General features: G+C 41.2%; 1 protein-coding gene across 4 annotated transcripts in view; it reads left to right on the plus strand.

The window, feature by feature from the left end:
* The window catches only part of MAPKAPK5 (MAPK activated protein kinase 5), a 38,984-nt gene that overhangs the window by 16,610 nt on the left and 692 nt on the right, over positions 1-21,682 (plus strand). For 3 of the 4 annotated variants that reach the window (XM_049101817.1, XM_049101819.1, XM_049101820.1), the window contains 9 exons: positions 282-394; positions 2,038-2,123; positions 2,869-2,964; positions 12,851-12,931; positions 15,453-15,640; positions 17,665-17,785; positions 19,983-20,113; positions 20,373-20,494; positions 21,484-21,588. In XM_049101817.1, coding sequence (XP_048957774.1) covers positions 282-394; positions 2,038-2,123; positions 2,869-2,964; positions 12,851-12,931; positions 15,453-15,640; positions 17,665-17,785; positions 19,983-20,113; positions 20,373-20,494; positions 21,484-21,588 — 1,043 coding nt within the window. The remainder of the gene's footprint in view (positions 1-281; positions 395-2,037; positions 2,124-2,868; positions 2,965-12,850; positions 12,932-15,452; positions 15,641-17,664; positions 17,786-19,982; positions 20,114-20,372; positions 20,495-21,483; positions 21,589-21,682) is intronic. The other variant, XM_049101818.1, reaches the window with a different exon arrangement.

Raw genomic sequence — 21,682 nt, forward strand, 5'->3', positions numbered from 1 at the left:
CATCTAGTAATAACTAAGTACAGTATCTTCAAGAGGATCATTGTCTTCAAAACTTATTTTATTTCCATTTTAGCTTCTTAGAAAGTTCTAAGTAAAGGATATTCCTTGTCTGTAGCATCCAGTTGGTAGTGACAAGGGGTCCAACTCCAAGGGGCTAGACTTAGGAAGTAGTTACACACTTTGTAGATGAGGTATCTTTAGGTTAGCTATTTGATGTTTCAGGTTTTTTTTTTTTTTTTTTTTTTTTTTTTAACTTAACAAAATCAAATGCTTTCAAACAGGGCTCGACTCTTAATTGTAATGGAGATGATGGAAGGGGGAGAGCTATTTCACAGAATCAGCCAGCACCGGCACTTTACAGAGAAGCAAGCCAGCCAAGTAACAAAGCAGGCAAGTTAACCCCGGGTACCAATCAAACTGCCAACAATGTTGGTTAATAAGCACAATTTCATTGGGGGGAATAAAAGAAAGCTTGAAGAAAAGCTCTATTTGATCTCTCATTGCCTGCTTTGTTATGTAATCAGAAAAGATGCTTTGACAGGAGAATTGTGACCCCTTTTATGCTTTGGGGGGGACTGTATTTTTAAGTGGTTGTCAATTGCTTGCCTACTAGAAGATTTAAATAAACTCTGGAAGGAAGGTAATCTTTTAGTTCCTGTGTAGACCGTAGATATCTTTAAACATGTGGTGTCCAAGCACTGTTGCTGGACTTTGAGATAAATTGCTGCTGATAACACCTGAAAGATTGTATGGGATAAAAATATGTTCTGGGACAATTGTATACAAGATGCTTTTTGCTTATGAGTCACCTCATGAGATTTTAATAGAATTCTTGGGTCTTTGTAATTCTGGGTTATTCCTGATTATAGTCTCTGTATTTTGTGTGTGGGTTTTTTTTTTTTTTTTTTTATAGTCTCTGTATTTTGACATCACATTGGATTACTAGAAAAATGATATATGTCACAAACAGTACTGGGAATCTAACTGGAAATAACCTCTTGAGGAGGTGAAAAGCTAACTCTGCAAGGCTTATCTTCAGGCCAAGCAAGCAAGGCAAAAAGCAGGAATCAGCACAACTGGTTCTAAACAGAAAATTCTTCCAAATTTTCCATGAACCTCAAGCATTTTTTTTCCACTTATAGTGAGAATTACTATCAAAGTCTACTTGATTGGGTCAGAGCCCCTTGTCATGTTAACAGAAGACCTGCCCCTCAGGTAGTACACTACCTGCACTTGCACGGCAGCTGGTGGCCTTAGCTTTGGGTGCTAACAATGTGCAGGTACCTCAAGCATTTTGTGATGCCTCCTTTCTGGTAGGGAGGAACTGATATTTGGAATGCCAGGGCAATTTCATGCTGAGAGTTGAAGAACAGATAGAATTTGTTCTATTTAATTTTCAAAATTACATCTTATATTTTTCAAATATTTCAAATATTAGGATGTGCTCAGGGGATCTTGTATAAAACAAAAACCCTTCAAACCCATCTAAACAGGTGACATTTCATTTCAGCAAATGGGATGAGCAAATTGGAACATAAGGTAGAAAAATGCAGTTAGCGACTTTCTATTTTTCTTGAAGGCAGAGCCTGGCATTGAGCCCCCCGGACAGTGCAGTTCTCTTCGGAGCCAGGTGTGAGTGCCCACTGCCCCGTGGGGGGAAACCCAGGCCTGCTGAAGGCTGCCTGGCACAGCGCTTACTCTGCAGTGCTGGTTGCATCTCAGATGAGTGGAATTGGAAGCATTTCATTCTTTCCATTTTGTACAGGATTTAACTTTGACAAAGAAGTGTTTTACTGTTTTATTTTTCTTTTTGTTTAATGAAACACAGGTTGCAGCTAAACTAAGCTGAATTCATTTCTATTTCTTGGTACTCAAAGTCTTACTCAATTTCTGCTGTAAAACTGAAAGCCAGCCACAGTCTTAATTGACTTAATTAAGGATATATATATATTAATATCCTGAGTTCTCTAAGCCAGGGGTGTTAAAGAGCTATCTTTTCTAAGATATGGTTGCTCCATTATGTCCTTTTCCAGATAGCTTTGGCTCTACAGCACTGTCACTTGTTAAACATCGCTCACAGAGACCTCAAGCCTGAAAATCTGCTTTTCAAGGATAACTCTTTGGTGAGATGACTTGTTTTTCTGCATTTTAGTGTTGTCACTCTCAACACAGTTCAGGAATGGGTGTGTAGGTGTAGATTCAGAGTGCTCTGAATTCATGGTGAAGAAGCGTTAAGCCAAAGTGCTTCCAGCAGCTTACTTTCCCCACTTCCTTGCTAGAGGCTCAAGGACATTCTGTTATACCCCTTGCACTGATAATTTTGGATGGTACTGATATACATTTGTAAGACTTAAGATTCTGGATATGATTTGGAGGTGATGTTAAAAAGACAGGAATCTATATGCTGTTAAATATTCCCTTGAAGTGTAATAGTTGTATTTGTCATTAATGCTGATAAGGTGTTTTTTCCTCTCCAGTCTCACCCCCTGCCCCATGTACCATGTCCCACCGAATAAGTTGCTCTGGCAACCATGAAGCTGATGCTGAAAGTGAAGTTGCACCCTGGATTGAAGAGAGATGATGGGCCAGTAGATAGAGTCAGGGGGTACTTTTAGTATTGCATATACAGGTCACAAAACAAGGCTAACTGTGAGTGGGTAAAAATGCTTTACCTCTGTGTTACTAAGAAAAATTCCTCAGTATGAATAATTGTGAGGAATCCAGATGTGAGGACTTGCTATTCATAGGCTCAAGGTGTCAGCCAGAACCTCGTGAGAGACAGCTTAAGGTAACTTGTCTTCCACCTGGATTTTCCTTTAGTGTTTACTGACAACTCTGGAGCAAGGACTCCCATTTGTTTTATTTCAGGATGCCCCAGTGAAGTTGTGTGACTTTGGATTTGCCAAAATTGACCAAGGTGACTTGATGACACCCCAATTCACCCCTTATTATGTTGCACCTCAGGTAAGCATTTCTGTTTCTGCCACAGGATGTGTCACCAGGCTGTCTATAGACAAGTTTCTTCTCTTCGACAGCACAAGTGAGTGTGTATTACCAATGGGAAGGGGAGAAGTCAGCTTCAGAAATCTACAGTCTGCTTAATTAGGTGCAGGCATTTTATTTTATTTTATTTTTTTAAAGATTTTATTTATTTATTCATGAGAGAGACAGGCAGAGACACAGGTAGAGGGAGAAGCAGGCTCCATGCAGGGAGCCTGACATGGGACTCGATCCCCGGTCTCCAGGATCAGGCCCTGGGCTGAAGGCAGCGCTAAACCGCTGAGCCACCTGGGCTGCCCAGGCATTTTATTTTAAAATCAACTTATTTTAAAAACAATGTATGATTTATGTATAATAAAATACTACTTTTAGTGTAGTTTGATGAATTTTGACAGATACTCCTGCATGGTCACCACCACAGTCAAGATATGAAACCTTTCCATCATTCCAGAAGCTCTCCTGGACCTTTGTAGTTATTCTGCTCCCCACATAGTCCCTGGCCGCAGGCAACCACTTATCGACTTTCTGTTGTTATGGGGTAGTTTTGCCTTTTGTAGAAAATCATATGAATGGAACTCATTATACTTGTTGTATTTCACTTCTTTTGCTCAGTACGTGTTTGAAATTCATCCATGTTGCTGTGTCTTTCAGCGTCTTTCAGCGGCTAATTCCTTTTTGTTTTTTTTTAAAGATTTTATTTATTTATCCATGAGAGACACAGGGAGAGAGAGAGAGAGAGGCAGAGACACAGGCAGAGGGAGGAGCAGGCTCCATGCAGGGAGCCCGACGCTGGACCCGATCCCATGACCCCGGGATCACGACCTGGGCGTGAAGGCAGGCGCTAAACCGCTGAGCCACCCAGGCTGCCCTCCTTTTTGTTGTTAAGTAGTATTCTGTCACAGAGGACTAATATTTGTTTATCCTTTGACTGACCGATGGCCATTTTGGCTTTTTCATTTTTGTCTATTATGAATAAAGCTCGTAGGAACATTCATTTATGTGTTTTGGGGGACATCTTTTCCAAAATGGTTGTACCATTTTACATATTCCCCAGTAATATCTAAGAGTTGCAGTTGCTTCATGGTTCTTACCATCCACTCATGTTTGTTAGTATTTATAATCTTAGTTTATTAGGTCCATAGTATTATTTAATTATGGATTTAATTATAACGTTTTCTTAATTATATAACTGTTGAATATTTTCTCATGTGTTTATTAGACATTCAGTTGTGAAGTATGAGTACCTTCTCTTGTGAAGTATGGGCGTAAATCTTTTGCCTGTTTTTTGGTTGTTGGTTTTATAATTGTGAGGTATAAAAAGTTATTTTCTGGATACAAATCTTTTGTTGTATATGTGCATTACTTTTTATTGCTACTGCATGAATTGCCACAAACATAGTGCCTTAAAACAACAGTTTATTACCTCATGGTTTTAAAGGTTAGAAGTCTGAAATGGTTTCAGTGTGTTGGCAGGACTGTGTTCCTTCTGGAAGCTCTGGGAGAGAATCCATTCCCTTACCTTTTCCACCTTTGAGAGGTGCCTGCATTCTTTGGTTGGTGGCCTCTTTCTTCATTTACAAAGCCAGTGCTATAGTATCTTCCAGTATCTTGGACTCTGACCCTCTGGCTTCATTTTCACAATTATGATTACATTAGATATATCCAGACAATCCAGGATAGTTCCCCATCTCAAGATCCTTCATTTAATAAAATCTTCAAAGTCCCTTTTCTGTGTAGGGTAACATATTTACAGGTCCCAGGGATTAGAACATGGACATCTTTGGGAAGCCATTATTCTGCCCATCACATATATATTATGAATATCTCTTTCAGACTGTGGCTTGCTTTTTAGAGTGACAGCAGTTTTTTATTTTTTTAAATTATATTTTTGTTTATTTATTTATTTAAGAAATCTCCACCCGCAGTGTGGGGCTTGAGCTCACAACCTGGAGGTTAAGAGTTTCATGCTTCACTGACTGAACCAGCCAGGCACCCCAGAAGTTTTTTATTTTGATCAAGTCTAAGTCATTCTTTTTTGGGGGGGAGGGGAAAAGGGAGAGAGGGAGAGAGGGGAGGGACACAGGAAGAGAGAGAATCCCAAGCAGGCTCCGTGTGCAGCATGGAGCCAGACATACGGCTTGATCTCAATCCTGAGATCATGATGTGAGCTGAAAACAAGAGTTGGATGCTTAACTGACTGAGCCATCCAGACACCCCTCACCCATTTTTTTAAAATTTTAAAATTTTTATTTTTTTTTAAAGATTTTATTTATTCATGAGAAACACGAGAGGAGAGAGAGAGAGAGGCAGAGACACAGGCAGAGGGAGAAGCAGGCTCCATGCAGGGAGCCTGACATGGGACTTGATCCCGGGTCCTCAGGATCATGCCCCAGGCTGAAAGCAGCACTAAACTGCTGAGCCACCCGGGCTGCTCTCATTTTTTTTTTTTTAAACGGTTGGTGGTTTTGTTCCTAAGAGATTTTTCTGTACCCATGTACATAATTTTTCTCATGTTTTCTTATTAAAGGTTATAGTTCTAGCTTTTAAAAAAAAAAAAGATTTTATTTATTTATTTATTTATGAGAGACACAGAAAGAGAGAGAGAGAGAGAGAGGCAGAGACACAGGGAGAGGGAGAAGCAAGCTCCATGAAGGGAGCCTGACGTGAAATTCAATCCCAGGTCTCCAGGTTTCACGCCCTGGGCTGAAGGCGGAGCTAAACCGCTGAGCCACCTGGGCTGCCCCAGCTTTTCTTTATAAGATTTATTTATTTATTTTAGAGGGAGCATGAGGAAGGGGGTAGGGGGAAGGAGTCAGATGCTTAAGTAGGGGGAGGGGCAAAGGGAGAAGGAGAGAAGCCGACTCCCTGCTGAGCATAGAGCTTGCCTTGGGGTTTGATCCCATGATCCTGAAATTATGACCTGAACCGAGATCAAGAGTTGGATGCTTAACCAACTGAGCCACCTGGGGTTCCCCCCACCCTTTAATTAGGCTCCATGCGTAGCACGTGCCCAGTGCAGGGCTTAAACTCAAAATCATGAAATCAAGAACTGAGCTGAGATCAAGAGTCAGATGCTTAATCAGTTGAGCCTTCCAGGTACTTCTATAGTTTTATTTAGCTTTTACCTTTTGGACTATGATTCATTTGAGGTGTGTGGTGTGGGTGTGTGTAGAATAAAGGTCAAGGGTTTTTTTTCCTTATGGTTGTCAAGTTTCCACATTATTTGTTGAAAAGAATAACCTTATATCATTGAATTACCTTACAATTTTGTCAAACTGAATTATCTTGCTGTTTTGTCAAAAATCAATTGACCAGGGGCACCTGAGTGGCTCAGTCACTTAAACATCTGACTTGATTTTGGCTCAAGGTCACAATCTCAGGGTCGTGGGATGGAGCCCTGTGTCAGGCTCTGGGCTTAGCACAGAGTCTGCTTGAGATTCTCTTTCTCCCTCTCCTTTGGCCCCCTCCTCCTTCAAATAAATAAATAAGTAAATATCTTAAAAGAAATCAGTTGACCATATATGTTAGTCTGTTCTAGTCTATTTTGATTGTCTATCCTTGCAGCAATATCATGTGGATTACTATAGGTTTATATTAAGTTTTGACCTCAGATATCAGATAGTATAAGAAGTCCTTCAATTTTATTCTTTTTTAAAAATATTTATTTGATCAAGAGCAAGCAAGAGAGAGAGAGAGAGAGAGAGAGAGAGCAAGGGAAGGGGTAGACAGAGAGGAAGAAGCAGACTTTCCACCGAGCAGGGAGTCTGATGTAGGATAGGATTCAATCCCAGGATGTTGGGATCATGACCTGAACGAAAGGCTCAACTGACTGAACCACCCAGGTGCCCCAAATTTATTCTTTTTTCAAAATTGTTATGATTATTCTGAATCTTTTGTACTTCTCTATGTTTTATTTATCTTTTAAAGATTTTATTTATTTATTTGACAAAGGGTGCACACAGCAGGGGGAATGGCAGAGGGAAAGGGAGAAGCAGGCTCCCCACTGAGCAGGGAGTCCGATGTGGGGCTTGATCCTAGGATCCCTGGATCATGACCTGAGCCAAAGGCAGATATTTAATCGACTGAGCCACCCAGGCACCCTACTTTTCTTTTCTCTTTTCTTTTCTTTCTTTTCTTTTCTTTTCTTTTCTTTTCTTTTCTTTTCTTTTCTTTTTTTTCTTTTCTCCTTTCCTTTCCTTTCCTTTCCTTTCCTTTCCTTTCCTTTCCTTTCCTTTCCTTTCCTTTCCTTTCTTTCCCTTCCTTCCTTCCCTTCCTTCCTTCCTTCCTTCCTACCTTCCTTCCTTCCTTCCTTCCTTCCGATTTTATTTATTTATTTATTTATGAGACCCACAGAGAGAGGCAGAGGCAGAGGGAGAAGAGGGCTCCATGCAGGGAGCCCAATGTGGGACTCAATCCCCAGACTCCCAAGATCACTCCCTGAGCCAAATGCAGATGCTCAACCACTGAGCCACCCAGGCATCCCCTTACTTTTCTATAAATTTTAAAATTCACTTCTCTAAAACGGAAAAGTCTCCTGGGATTTGATTTGGATTGTGTTTAATTAATCTGTTGATGAATATGGAGAGAGTTGACGTCTTAACAATATTAAGTCTTCCAATCAGTAAACATGATAGATCTTTTTATTTAGGTCTTTAATTTTTCTCAGAAGTGTTTGTATTTCTTAGTGTATAGGCTTTATACATATTTTTTTAGGTTTATTCCTAGATTTTATATTTTTGGATGCTGTTGGAAATTATATTTTTAATAATTTCATTTTCCAGTTTGTTGTGCTTGCAGAAGTACAAATGACTTTTGATCCCTTATATCTTGCTAAATTCACTTATTTATAGTAGATTTTTGTAGATTTGTTAAGATTTTCTACATATAAAATCATGTTTTCTGTGAATAATAACAGTTTTACTTTGCTCTTTCCAGTACATTTGCCTTTTTTTTCCTTTTCCTTGCCTTATTGTACTGGCTAGGCCCACTAGCTGAATATAAGTGATTAGAGCTGGGGGATCCTTGGGTGGCTTAGCGGTTTGCCGCCTGCCTTTGTCCCAGGGCGTGATGCTGGAGTTCCTGGATCGAGTCCCACATCTGGCTCCTTGCGTGGAGGCTGCTTCTCCCTCTGCCTGTGTCTCTGCCTCTCTCTCTCTCTCTCTCTCTCTCTTTGTGTCTCTCATGAATAAATAAAATCTTAAAAAAAAAATAATTAGAGCAGACATCCTTGCCTTATTTCTGATCTTAGAAAAAAATGTTCAGTCTTTTCCCATTAAGCATATTAACGGTGTTGTTAGATGCTCTATTTTGGATTGAGGAAGTTTCCTTCTATTCCTAGTTTACTGAAAGGGAATGTGTTAAATTTTGTCCAATGCTTTTTTTGCATCTGTTGGGCTGATGATATATTTTTCTTCTTTCTTTTGTTAATGTGATGAATTCATTGATTTTTGAATGTTATACCAATTTTACATTCCTGGGACAGACTCTGCTCAGTCATGATATATTTATCTTCTTGCTTGATTTGATTTGCTAGTATTTTGTTAATGATTTCAAACAAGAGAGATGTTGGTCTATAATCTTTTTTTATAATGTGTTTGCTTGTTTTCAGAGTATTAGGATAATGCTAACCTTAGACAGTTGGGAAATGTATCCTGGTTTATTTGCTGAAACAGTTTTGCAATTGCTGAAACAGTTTGGAGTCTTCATTGAAAGTTTTAAATGATTTAATCCATTTTTTTAAAGATTTATTTATTTATTTATTTATTTATTCATGAGAGGCACAGAGAGAGAGGCAGAGACATAGGCAGAGGGAGAAGCAGGCTCCCTGCAGGGAGCCCGATGTGGGACTTGATCCCTGGACCCCAGGATCACACCCTGAGCCAAAGTCAGATGCTTAACCACTGAACCACCTAGGCATCCCTGATTTAATCAATTTTAAAATAGGTATATAGATTAGTTGAATTTTTTATTTCTTTAGCCGTTTTTCAAGAAATTTGACTACTTGTTGAATTTATTGGCATAAAATTATGGTAATCTGTTATTAATTTTTGAAATATCTTTAGAATCTGTAGAGACAGATGTGAATAGTAGTTATGCCTTGAAGTGGGCTTGCTGCACCTGCTGTTAGTCATTTAGTGTAGGGGGTAGGTGGCTGAGTCAGTCTGCTCAGAAGTTGAGCTGAGTTTGAGCTTTCTTGTTGCTATGGTTCTGTTCAGTGCACCACTGGCATCCCTCTCTTGTTGCCTTGTGCCTAGTGTGGGGGCTGGGAGTACCAGCGGGTATTATTTATTTATTTAATTTTCATGTTCCTTTTCCACTGTTAGCTTTGGCTGCACCTGTGTGCCTATGCATGCACCTGTGCACCTGTGCCTCAGAGGGGCTCTCGAGTCACAATCTTTCTCCTCCCCTAGCAGTAGATTATGCTTGCCTGCCTGGCAGAGGATGACAACAGCTAAGGATGGGAAGGTACATGTTTTCTGAACCAGCCCCAGTCTTCTTGTGCAGGGGTCCTGTTGAGCATGTGGCAGAAGTCTGTGTGGAAGAATCTGTGAGGGGTGCAGATTCCCCTTGTTTCTGTGATTCCTACAGAGTCTGCCAACCCCTCATGGTAGCCCACACTTAGCCTTTAGCAGTTTCCTGAAAATTTAGCTGAATTCTTTTTACTCGTGTGGTATGCTATAGTGCTTACTCCCAGGCTCTGTCATAGATGAGCCATTTTTCACATCTTGCCTCTTCCTGGAAGGGTCTTTCTTTAGATTGCAGGGTACTTCAATTGCCTCGAGACCTCTGATCTGTAGGGTTCAGGAAAAGTGAGATTTTGTAGTTTAGCTTTTCCTTGCTGTTACAGTGGGAGTAACACTCCAGCTTTCTACATTCTAAACAGAAACAAGTCCTAGCAGTTTGACTAGGGTGTAGGTATTTGTTTTTCCTGCTAGGGGTTTGTTGAGTTCCTTGGATCTGTTAGTTTATGGTGTTTATCAATTCAGAAAATTTTTCAGACATTTCTTTAAACATTTTTCTGCTTGTCCTCTCTGCCTTTTTTCTAAGACTCCAATTACATGTGTGTTAGATCATACAGAGTACTGAAGTTCTGATCTTTTTTTTTTTTTTAAGATTTTATTTTTAAGTAATGTGCATCTAATGTGGGGCTCAAACTCAAGACCCTGAGATCAAGAGTCTCATGTTCTACCAACTGAGCCAGCCAGGCACTCCCATGATTTTTTTTTTCCCATCTTTTTTTCTATCTGCTTCACTTTGGCCAAGTTCTATTGCTAGGTTTTCTTCTGCACTAATTTGTGAATTTCATCATTTCACATTTATATCATGTTTCCCTTCTCATTTTGTTCATGTTTCCCTTTAAGTACCTCAACATATTTAATAACATATTTAAATCCTTGTATGCTGATTGTAACAGCTCTGCCATTTCTGAGTCTGCTTATTGACTGATTTCTTTCCTTCCTGGTTATAGATCATATTTCCTGGTTATGGATTACATTTTCCTGCTTCTTTGAATATCTTAAATTTTGATTGGATGCTGGATGCTGTAATATTATCTTGGTAAATGTTGGGGTTTTGTTGTCATTTTAAAGTATTAAAGATTGTTTTGGTGAGTGGTAAGTTACATGCAGATTGACTTCGTTGTCTTGAAATTTGCTGCTCAGTTCTGCCAGGGCAAGTCTAGATTAGGCTTGATCCTAGGGCTACCTCAGCCCTGCTATCTAGAGGAAAATTTCTGGTCTCCTATTGATGCCCCAATGATCAATAAGGTCTCTTTACTTTGGCTAGTTGGACCTCACATATCTCCTAGACTTTTGTAACATTGGAATTACTCTCAGCTTAGAGATCCCTGGTGGTGGTTCTAATAGCTGGTTGCTTTGTTGGCCTCATGGAATCTTATTCTATTATGTGCAACTTACTATATTTAGTCAAAGATCAAAGGGTTCCTTATGCAGATTTTTGGGTACCTTCCCTACAGCTGGTATTCTCCATAAATTTCATCCACGCTGCTGAACTCCTGTGAGCCCTATGTACACTGCTTAGATTCTCTTTCTCTACATTGCTCTTGAATCTTTGTCAAAGATCAATCGAATGTATATGTGTGGGTTTAATTTGGATTTTCTGTTCTGTTCCAGTGATCTTCGTGTCTGTCTTTATATCCATACCGTACTGGTTTGATTACTGTGGCTTTATTATAACTCTTGAGATAAGGTAGTGTTAGCTCTCCAACTTAGTTCTTATTCATAGTTGTTTCTAATTTCTTTGCATTTCCATATGACCTTTATTTTATTTTTTTAAGGATTGTATTTATTTATTTTTTTTTTGAGAGAGAGCAGAGTGAGAGAGAGAGAGTGAGCACAAACTGGGATAAGGGGTAGAGGGAGATCGAGAAGCAGGTTCTCCACTGAGCAGGGAGCCCAATGTGGGGCTCGATCCCAGGACCCTGGGGTCATGACCTGAGCCAAAGGCAGATGCTTAACTGACTGAGCCACCCAGGTGCCCCTCCATATAAACTTTAGAATCAGCTGTTAATTTCTACAAAAAACCCTGCTGGGATTTTGACTGGGGTTGTTTTAGAGGTATGGTTCAATATGGGAACACAGATATCTGAACAACACTGAGCATTTTAGCCCACGAACAAGCTGTATTGCTCCATTTATTTTTGCCTTTAGTTTTTCTCAGCAATACTTGTGTGGTTTTCAGTGTATAGATCTTTCTCATCTTTATTAGATTTATTCTTACTATGTTTTATGCTGTTATAAATGGCATTTTCTTTTTTCAGGTTTTTTTTTAAAAATATTTATTCATGAGAAACAGAGAGAGAAAGGCAGAGACATAGGCAGAGGGAGAAGCAGGCTCCCTGCAGGGAGCCTGATGTGGATTCGATCCCAGGACCCCAGGATCATGTCCTGAGCCGAAGGCAGACGCTCATCCACTGAGCCACCCAGGCGTCCCTCTTTTTTCAGGTTTAATTAATTCACCTTATTCTTGTATAAAAACACTATGTGGTGGTCATAGTTGGAGCCTGGGTCCTCCACATGGAGACTCTGATGTAGGTCTTTACAAGGTGATCAGTAAATTCCTGACACGGAGACTTGGTGAACAGTCTCTTTCCAGAGTGTCAGAGTGAAGCTGCTGTAAGTCTTGGAGATGGCACTGAAGGTCGCTCTGGCAAAGTTGGCCCAGGTGACAATGAAGCTCCTAGCTGAGGTGTGGCAGCTGTCAACAACTGCCATCAACAGCTTCATGGGCACAGGGCTAAGACAGTAGTGTGGGTCTGGGTGTGAGGAGGAAGCAAACTAGTGCAGAGTCACAGCATCCTGTCACCTTGCAAGGAATCTGTGGGGTATGCCAGCATTGTTCCCCTAGGGATCTCACTGCACAGGACAGTTGAGAGCTTGGCCAGGATGATGGTCTCATGGATGGCAGTGGTTGCATCCTGAGCACTTAACACCCAGACCAACATGACTGTTATAGTCCTTGATGGCAGCAGGTACCTTGAACCTGATCCACTGGCCAGCACTGTTCTGCTTTTATACACATGTAAGGGATATCTGTGTCTCCAAGAAAAAGTCCATGATCTCAGATGCCTTGATGGGCAGGAAGAAGAGCTAAATCTCTTCCAAGGACTTGATCCTCTTGTCCTTGACCTGGGCAAACACTGATATGCTGGTTGTAAGAGGGAAAAAAGGTTTTTGAAAGTTTGTGTTTTCTGGAGGGTTTTTTTTTTTTTTTTCATTGTTAACTGCTAGTGTCTACCCTCTTTCAGCATTCTTTTTCAGCATTCTTTCTCAAGTTTTAGGTTATTGGTGTTGTTTTCAGTAAATTGTCCCCTTTGGTCTGACTCTGACAGGTATTGGAGGCACAGAGAAGGCATCAGAAGGAGAAATCTGGCATCATACCTACCTCGCCAACACCCTACACTTATAACAAGGTAGGGGAAGAGACACTTACCTTCAGCCTTCAGGTGTAGCCCCTATTCTCCTGTGAGGTGTTTGTGGTCCTTTGGGAATGTGACTAATTCCATTCTTATCTTTTAATATTCCTACCCAAAAGGCTGGCAGCAGCCACACATGCAGAAGAGTACTTGGAATTCAGGTTTTTTTGTCTGATGAAATATGAAATAAGGTTCATAACAATTGAGGTTTTGCAGCAGGAACCAAGAGCAATGGTCACTTGTAGGTTATTTATTTGGATAGTTTATAGTCCACTGACCACATTTAAAAGTGTGGTTGTCTTGCTTTTTTCAGGTAGAGGCCATTTCTCAGAACATTCCATGGCCATTTATGGTATCAGTCTTTCTTCCCATAAAATACCCAACTTAGAATAGTGTCTGCAACATACAGCAGGTGTTCCTGGTCTTACAGTTCTCAGTCTGTGGCCTACACATCAAATATCTCTATTCTAAAACAAAGAGGATTAGGACCTCTTAAAGCAGGCCCTGGAGTCGCTGAGTAGATCAGAAAAATAATGATGCTGCTTGGGGACTCAGGGCTGAATATAGATGACAGAGGGACCCGAGGGTGGTAAAAAGGCAATAGGCCAGCTCTTCTTGGGTCCCACATATTTCTAAGCATGTGCACACATGCACACACATAAACACAGGCTCCTCTGCCACTCAGGACCCTGTTCTTTGCACTGTCACTGGCACAGTGTGACCAGAACCCTAAACATCTACTTTCATTGCCATTATTACCCTACAAACTCAAAACCATGGTCAGCTCTCTTATGTAGTGAAGGTTTGAGGACTATGCTGATTACGGCATCAGAGTCAGAAACTGCTTCCTGCTTCTTAATGTACACAGGAAAGGAGTGGTAGAAGCACTTAAATGACATTAATTTACTCACTAAAATTTTCTCAGCATGAATGCAATGGATTCTTGTGTGATATATTATTTTCCACAAGTATTTTTTGTCTTCTTTTCCTATTCCATTTTGTGAACCTAGTGGTGCTCATGCATTAGCATGGCATTCATAAAAATTACACATTGCAGATGAGTAGCATGTTGAAATAAACAGCTCCTTTATTTTTGAGTATATATATGTGTGTGTATATATATATGTATATATATATTAGAGATAATCCTCTTTATATTGGCAGCTAAATGAACACTGCTACATTTGCAAATAATTTTTAACAAAAATACATAACAGGATGTAATTAAGTTTTTAGAAGTTAAATACATCAATCTTCATAAAAACAAAAAGTAGTATCAGTTTTCTCGTCTGGAAAGTGAGGGATTTGAACTATTTTTAAGATTCCTTTTACTTCTGTAATTTTTTTTTTAACGTTTCATTTATTTGATAGAGAGTATGAGCATGGTGAGGAGCAGAGGGAGAAGGAGAAGCAGACTCCCCCCTGAGCAGGGATCCCAACTCAGGGCTCTGTCCCAGGATCTCCAGATTATGACCTGAGCTGAAGGCAGATGCTTAACTGACTGAGCCACTCAGGCGCCTCACCTTTATAATTTTAAATTGTGGTCTGTAGCATAGGTCATGTCATCTACAAATACTGATTAGTATGATGCCAAAACATAGGTGGGAGTAGCTGAGACATCCCATTTTCTAGGCTTCTCTCATCAGGACACTGTGTGGTATGAAAATAGCATGTGGCTGCAATAACAGGCTCCTTTGGCTTCCTTTCTCAAGCAGACAGACACTGCTTTTGTCCGGTGACTCAAGATAGGTTTGAATTGAAACCTCTGAAGACCCAGTATCGAGGCAGGTGGAGCTGCATTTAACTAAATTACGAGTCTACGAGTCTGTTACTAATAATCATGCTGTGACTGTAGCCCATGAAGGCACCTTAGTACCCACAGACAAAATAGTTGGTGGCAGTTTCCTTTCTTTCAGAGTATCTTCTCCAGGAATGGTGTATGGTCCTGCAGATGGGTACAGTGAGTCATCTGTGGCCAGAGGAGTGCTTTTAGACCTCCTATTCTTCCCTCTAGTGCCTCTTCCTGATCTGTGTCAAACTGCTTTGGGCCTTTATAAAATGACTTGTGCTGTTTTATGGGGTCAGCCTGCCTGTGTCTTAGCTGCTTTGTGCTTGCAGCCTCAACCTTGCTCAGGTTGACAGCGTACATGTTTCCCAACCAGTTGACTTATCTCTGTTATTTCTCTGGCTGGAGGTGAAGTATCTTACACCTGTACCCAGGTCAACTACTAGCTTGGGCCTGAGCAGTGAGAATAAAAGTGACTGTTTATTTCACATTAGACTGGCCTTGTGTGCTGGTGTGTATATATATATATATATAGTGTTGGTGGCATAGAAAACATATGATGGAGAGAAAGGTTAGTTCCCTTAAGACTTCCTGAAACTTTTCCAGTCTCTGTGAGGTGATTTTTGGAGATATCAGCCTGGGTATGTCAGGGGCTATTTCTGGGCTGGTCCTGCGGGCTTTATTTTGGGGCTGTGCCTCTGCCATAAGTGACAATTCTCATTTTCCTTTCAGAGCTGTGACTTGTGGTCCCTAGGGGTGATTATCTACGTGATGTTGTGCGGATACCCTCCTTTTTACTCCAAACACCACAGCCGGACTATTCCAAAGGATATGCGGAGAAAGATCATGACAGGCAGTTTTGAGTTCCCAGAAGAAGAGTGGAGCCAGATCTCAGAGATGGCCAAAGATGTTGTGAGGAAGTGAGTCCCCAGGCTGGGGAGTGGGGAGGCCAAGGAGGCTTTAAGGTGGTGAAGCACAAGGGAAAAGTTACTGGTGTTCCAGGCATGTTCCTTCCTATTGGAACATTGTAGAAATCTATACCTGGAGCCTGAGATGAGAGCTCTTCATGTCCACACCTACCTAAAATGGAGCTTTGCTCTCTCCTGTTGTATTCTTAGAATTTGTCCCCAGGGTTGTGAACTTGGGTCCCTCAGAGCATTAATTTAGGACCTGAAATGGAAGCCCCTTGCTGTGCCCTTCCTGCATATTAGCCAGTCATGTGGAATAGACATGGCATCAGGAACTGAACTCGGGCTAAGATGATAATGACGTTTTGGCTTTTCATTCCTTTGCTGCTGTGGGGGTAGGTGGCTGCTCTAGCCTCCCCACTGCTAAGATTGATTTAGAAGATTTTGTGCTAGTGAGTAGATGAGGCAGAGTTGACAGAGACCTTTGGTACCTGAAGCACTAAGCAAGAAGTCAGACCTAAATTTGACGTATATTTGTTTTTCCTGCCCACCTGTGTGGGAGGCTTAGCTGCCTGGGATTTGGGGCACTCTTCTGGTATTCCTACTGCTTGGTGTTCACCAAGTAATTTTTCCTCTTTTGGTTTGTTTCTTCATCTGTAATGTGATGAGGAGCATTAAAGAGGCAGTGCCTGGGAGCTTTCTCCTGACAGTACAGCCATTTCTCTATAGAGATTCCTCCTTTTCAATAGTGAGCTTGTTCTGTTGGTTAAGGAGATACACACACACACACACACACACACACATATTTTAAGATTTTATTTACTCATTCATGAGAGACACACAAAGAGAGGCAGAGACACAGGCAGAGGGAGAAGCAAGCTCCATGCAGGGAGCCCGATGCTGGACTCAGTCCTGGGACTCCAGGATCACATCCTGGGCTGAAGGCAGGCGCTAAACCGCAGAGCCACCCAGGGATCCCCAAAGATCTATATATATAAAGACAGACTAGTTTCTAAAATATACAAGTAAAAGTTTTTAGGAGTGTGGAGGCAATGTTTAAAGCTTCATTTGTCTTCTCATGCTGTTTCCATATCATATTCTCAGCTATTTAACCAAAACATCAATATCCTCTAAGTGGTTCTTTGTCAATTCTATAGAATGTATTTCCTGTCCTTAGAGTGACATTATCTTCTTTCAGCTTTGGGATTCTTTTCTAAATAATTCTTTCTTTAGAATTTGAAGCTGTTTGTTCAGAATGATCCAGAAGGTTGCAGAGTATCTGAAAGAGCAAGTGTGCATGTTGTCCTGACTCTGACGTTTACAGTGGGAGGATACATAGTTGGAAGGAGGGACTAAAAAGCCCAGGGAACATGCTGAGATGAGCCAAGAATTACATCAAAACATGAGTATGAGTGGACAAGATGTGAAGAAGTAGGATCAAAAAGCAGATGGTATAGAGCAATACATTTGGCTTAGAAGGAAATGCCATCTCCCTTATCAGACTCTAGATTTTTGGCTTTTGAATGTTTCTGGAATAAAAGGTTCATGTCCTGTCATATGGTGACATCTAATAGCTTTATCACAAGTAGCAACCTGGATTTTCATAACCACATGACCCCTCAACTAATTTTGTAGTCACTGTCAGCCAAAAGAGCACTTTGAATCCCTTTTGGAAATTGGAGCCCACTGTCCTAAAAAAAAAAAAATGCATGTGGAGATTCAAGTGCCAAGAACAAGAAGTTGTATGTAGGCTTACCGAGCCTAGAACTCAGTCTGAAATATCACTGGATTAAGCCTTTTTCTACCATTTTTATTTCACTCTGCCTAGTGTAGAAAGGACTACTAAAGGACACAGTGCCCTCACCACTAGGGATTAGGGACTACATCTCCACCCCTACCTGCAGATGGAAAACCTTAGCTTATAGGAGTTGGTGGAAAATCAGAAGTTGGAGCTGGTTAAAACCAGACCCAGAACTTCCTGGTCCTTTGGAAGCAACTATGAACAGCAGCCCTGTTGGCCTTTTTTTTTTCCACAGGCTCTTGAAGGTCAAACCAGAGGAAAGACTCACCATCGAAGGAGTATTGGACCACCCGTGGCTCAACTCGACTGAGGCCTTGGATAATGTGTTACCCTCTGCTCAACTAATGATGGATAAGGTTTTGAGTGATGCTTATTTTGTTTACCAAAAAGACTGTTGAGAAGGAGTGCTGACAAGGCTCAGGGAGGGGTTAAAGGCAGAGTAATGCAGAGAACTCAGTCTTTCCCAGAGACATATCCCTACTTTCCTGAAAATCAGGGTCTGAAATTAAAGCTTCTTGGAGTAAAAGACCAGATCAAGGCCTGGTAAATATACACTAAGTGAAAACTCAAATTCTCCATATTTGTGCTATGAGGTTGGGGGGCACAGAGTACTAAGAGACAACCTCCTTCCCCAGCGGCTTAAATAAGACAATTGGAAAGACCAATTTATGTGAAACAAGGAAGGAACATTGCAGACATCTTAGCTTCGCATGCTACATTTTCTATGAACGCACTAGGAATTCAGAAAAAGAGAATATCTTTGAAGGGCTGTAATTAGGGAAAGGTTCCCAAAGAGAAGGCAAAACCCCTCATATTTATTAATTACTGCATGGCAGTTTTTAACCTCTTCACATGTTTAGGCATGAGCTGCCTTAAGGAATTTAAATAGACAAGTGCCCAAGTATAGTTTTTTTTTTTTTTTAAGATTTTTTATTTATTCATGAGAGACACACAGAGAGAGGCAGAGACACAAGCAGAGGGAGAAGCAGGCTCCATGCCGGAAGCCCGATGTGGGACTCGATCCCAGGACTCCAGGATCACGACCTGAGCCAAAGGCAGACGCTTAACTGCTGAGCCACCCAGGCGTCCCAGTGCCCAAGTATAGTGAACAACAGGAGCAATCAACTATAGACTGAAGTGCGTCTGTGGGTACATTAATGGGAAGTCAGTAAAATACATGTGGTAGTGCCAGGTTTTAAAAGTACACAGAGGGGGTTAAGTCTTGGTAGGACATAACTGAGAGGCAGTTGTTAATTTTTGGGAAGAGATTGGCCACACGGAAGGTATTTATTTATTTATTTATTTTAAAGATTTTATTTATTTATTCATGAGAATACACAGAGAGGAGAGAGAGAAGCAGAGACACAGGCAGAGGGTGAAGCAGGCTCCATGCAGGGAGCCTGATGTGGGACTCGATCCCAAGTCTCCAGGATCACACCCTGGGCTGAAGGCAGCGCTAAACCGCTGAGCCACTGGGGCTGCCCGCCACACGGAAGGTATTTAGAGATGCATATTACATTATTTATATAATTCTATATAATTTTTTTGTTTTAATTTCAACAATAAAATTTGACAATTTTAAAAAGTAGTTCCCTGTTAAGCATGCAAGTAGATTTAGGTAGAGTCTGAATTCGTTTAAAGGAACTATAATAGCTGGCCCTGACTATACTGGATCTTCACATCACCCTTATCAGTGATGGCCCAACCAAAAAGAGGAGAATAGCTCAAGGTTATGAGCTCAGGCTTCATCTGCTAGGCAGGGCTTAGAATGGACACTATTCAACATCTGTATATGTGGCCATTTTTCTACACTTCAAAGTTAGCCAACCCACATCATGACCCCATCATTTCTTTAAAAATGGGAATATACTGTCACCTTGCAGTTACACCTTATAGGCCTAGGGCCCACTCTTTCTCATTAAGATCCTGCATATTCATATTTGGCTTCATTATACACTAATTCTACAGTAACTCCAGAAAGCAATCTTATTTCTGCAATTCCAAGGTCTTAAGGAAAGCCATTCTGTAACCCCCATGTGCTGATCTAAGAAATCCTTTAGGATTTTGGCTGACTTGTAGATGAGTTCCTGAGGACCTACTTATTTACCATATGAAGTGGTTGGGGTTCTGAGCCACCCGGGCTGTCCACCAAGGGGTAGGGGGGAAGGTGGGGGGGGGCAGTGAATAAATGCCACTGTGGAAGGCTTCTCAGGCAGCAGCTTGCCAGCCTTTTCCCTGATGTACATAAACGCCTCTCTTTAGACTTGCTCTTGCCAATGACGGTGAACGTGAGTCTTAGTATTTCTTACTTGCATTTCTATCCCTGTGCAGGGAAGAAGGTGCTAGCTGTTGTATGGCCCTTGGTTTGCCTGGTATTCCCTGGGCTTGCTGAGCCTTCGAAAAGATTGCTCTGGCTATTCAAAATTTGTATATTGCCAGTGTAAAAGTGCAATTGTCTTTTTAGTTCTTGGAGCTTCTCCTTCACAGTCTCTTAGATTTGCTATTTTGGTGCCCTGAAATGAGGTGAAAACTGATCATAGTGTTTCCATTCAGGCGGTGGTTGCGGGAATCCAGCAGGCTCACGCAGAACAGTTGGCCAACATGAGAATCCAGGATCTGAAAGTCAGCCTCAAACCCCTGCACTCTGTGAACAATCCTATTCTGAGAAAAAGGAAATTACTCGGGTAACTGAGCTTATTCTGTGGATTCTCCTTCATGGTCCGCATGGTTAAGCGCAGGGTTCTGAAAGAACAGCCAGTGGTTTGCCCTTTTGCTACTTAAGAGGGTAGAAAGGGTAAACCCCTTTAAATAGCATGAGAAGTTAGAGACACTCAATAGTTAATTATTTATCTGAAAAATGTGCTGCCTTATGTTTAGAGTTAACTGTGGAGAATTGGTTTTTGAGGTTTCACCTTGTTGTTCCTCTCTCCCAAACTTTTAAAGCACCAAGCCAAAGGACTGTGTTTATATCCATGACCGTGAGAATGGAGCTGAGGATTCAAATGTTGCCTTGGAAAAGCTTCGAGATGTGATTGCTCAGTGTATTCTCCCCCAGGCTGGTAAAGGTCACGCCATTTATGAATGTTCCGTATGTGTGGGTGGGGTGTGTGTGTGTGTGCGCGTGCACGTGTGCACATGACAGAAGGAGCAGTTTAATTTGAGGCTTTCTTTTTCATTTTTGTGTTATAAGAAAATAAGTACATTATATAAATTACTCTGTGCCCACTAAAATAAGAGAGGGCAGCGGGAGCTCAGAAAGGTGGTTAAATTGTGCCCCTCCTTTGGTTTTCTCTAAAACTGCTAGTTAAGGTTTAATTGCCTGTGTCTGGTGCAGCATGCAGTTTTATGTTTTCTTAATTTGTTAACGAAGGCACAGGATAGAAGATGAAGAATGGAAAATGTGGACAGGATCAGCGTGTGAAGAACAGGAAGCATTTCCAGAGCCTTTAGAGTACAAGGCTATCATTAATTTGTGAATATAAAGAGAGCACCTCCCAAGTTGTATCATGGCCAGAGTGTGACTTGTACACGTCTCCTTTTGAGTGAGAACTTTGTTTTAGTGTGGTCTCTCTCCACTTGGTGGAGTGTAATGGGCTCTTCTCAGCAGACGAATGAGATGCTTCAAGTAGGAAGCCAGAAGGCTGTCTACATTCCTTGGGTTTTTAGAGAATTCACATAGTGTACTTAGATAGCTTCCAAAGAAATGAGCTTAGTAGGATAAAGAAGGTGGTCCACTCAGCCTTGTTCTGTCCTCTCCTGGTCTGTTAGGTTAACATCTGTTTTTAATCAGCAGCAGAGTCTGACTCTGTTTACTTCCCAGACTCTAGTGCTAAGACCCTAGGTACATCCGAGGATTTGTGTGAGGCTATCTGAGTAGAAGAGTGCAAAGCCCAGAAGTGGCCTACGTGTAGTGTAGGCACTAGTAGTAACAACAATGCTAAAGTTTGCACTTTTACTCATCACTTCTCAACAAGTTAGACATGTCCTTCCATCTCTGACCCTTAAAATCCCATGATGCCACAGGAAGACACAACTTCTTCATCTTTATCAATAGGAGAGAATGAAGATGAAAAGCTGAATGAAGTAATGCAGGAGGCTTGGAAGTATAACCGGGAATGCAAACTCCTAAGAGATACTCTGCAAAGCTTCAGCTGGAACGGTAGGAACCTTCTTTCTTTCTCCGTGGATGCAGAGAGTGATTATTTGTAGAACATGGAGGATATCTGGGGGCTGGCTGGGGTTGTTTTGAGGTG

The sequence above is a fragment of the Canis lupus genome, chromosome 26 (genome assembly GCF_003254725.2).
Source record: "Canis lupus dingo isolate Sandy chromosome 26, ASM325472v2, whole genome shotgun sequence".
Classification (NCBI taxonomy): domain Eukaryota; kingdom Metazoa; phylum Chordata; class Mammalia; order Carnivora; family Canidae; genus Canis; species Canis lupus.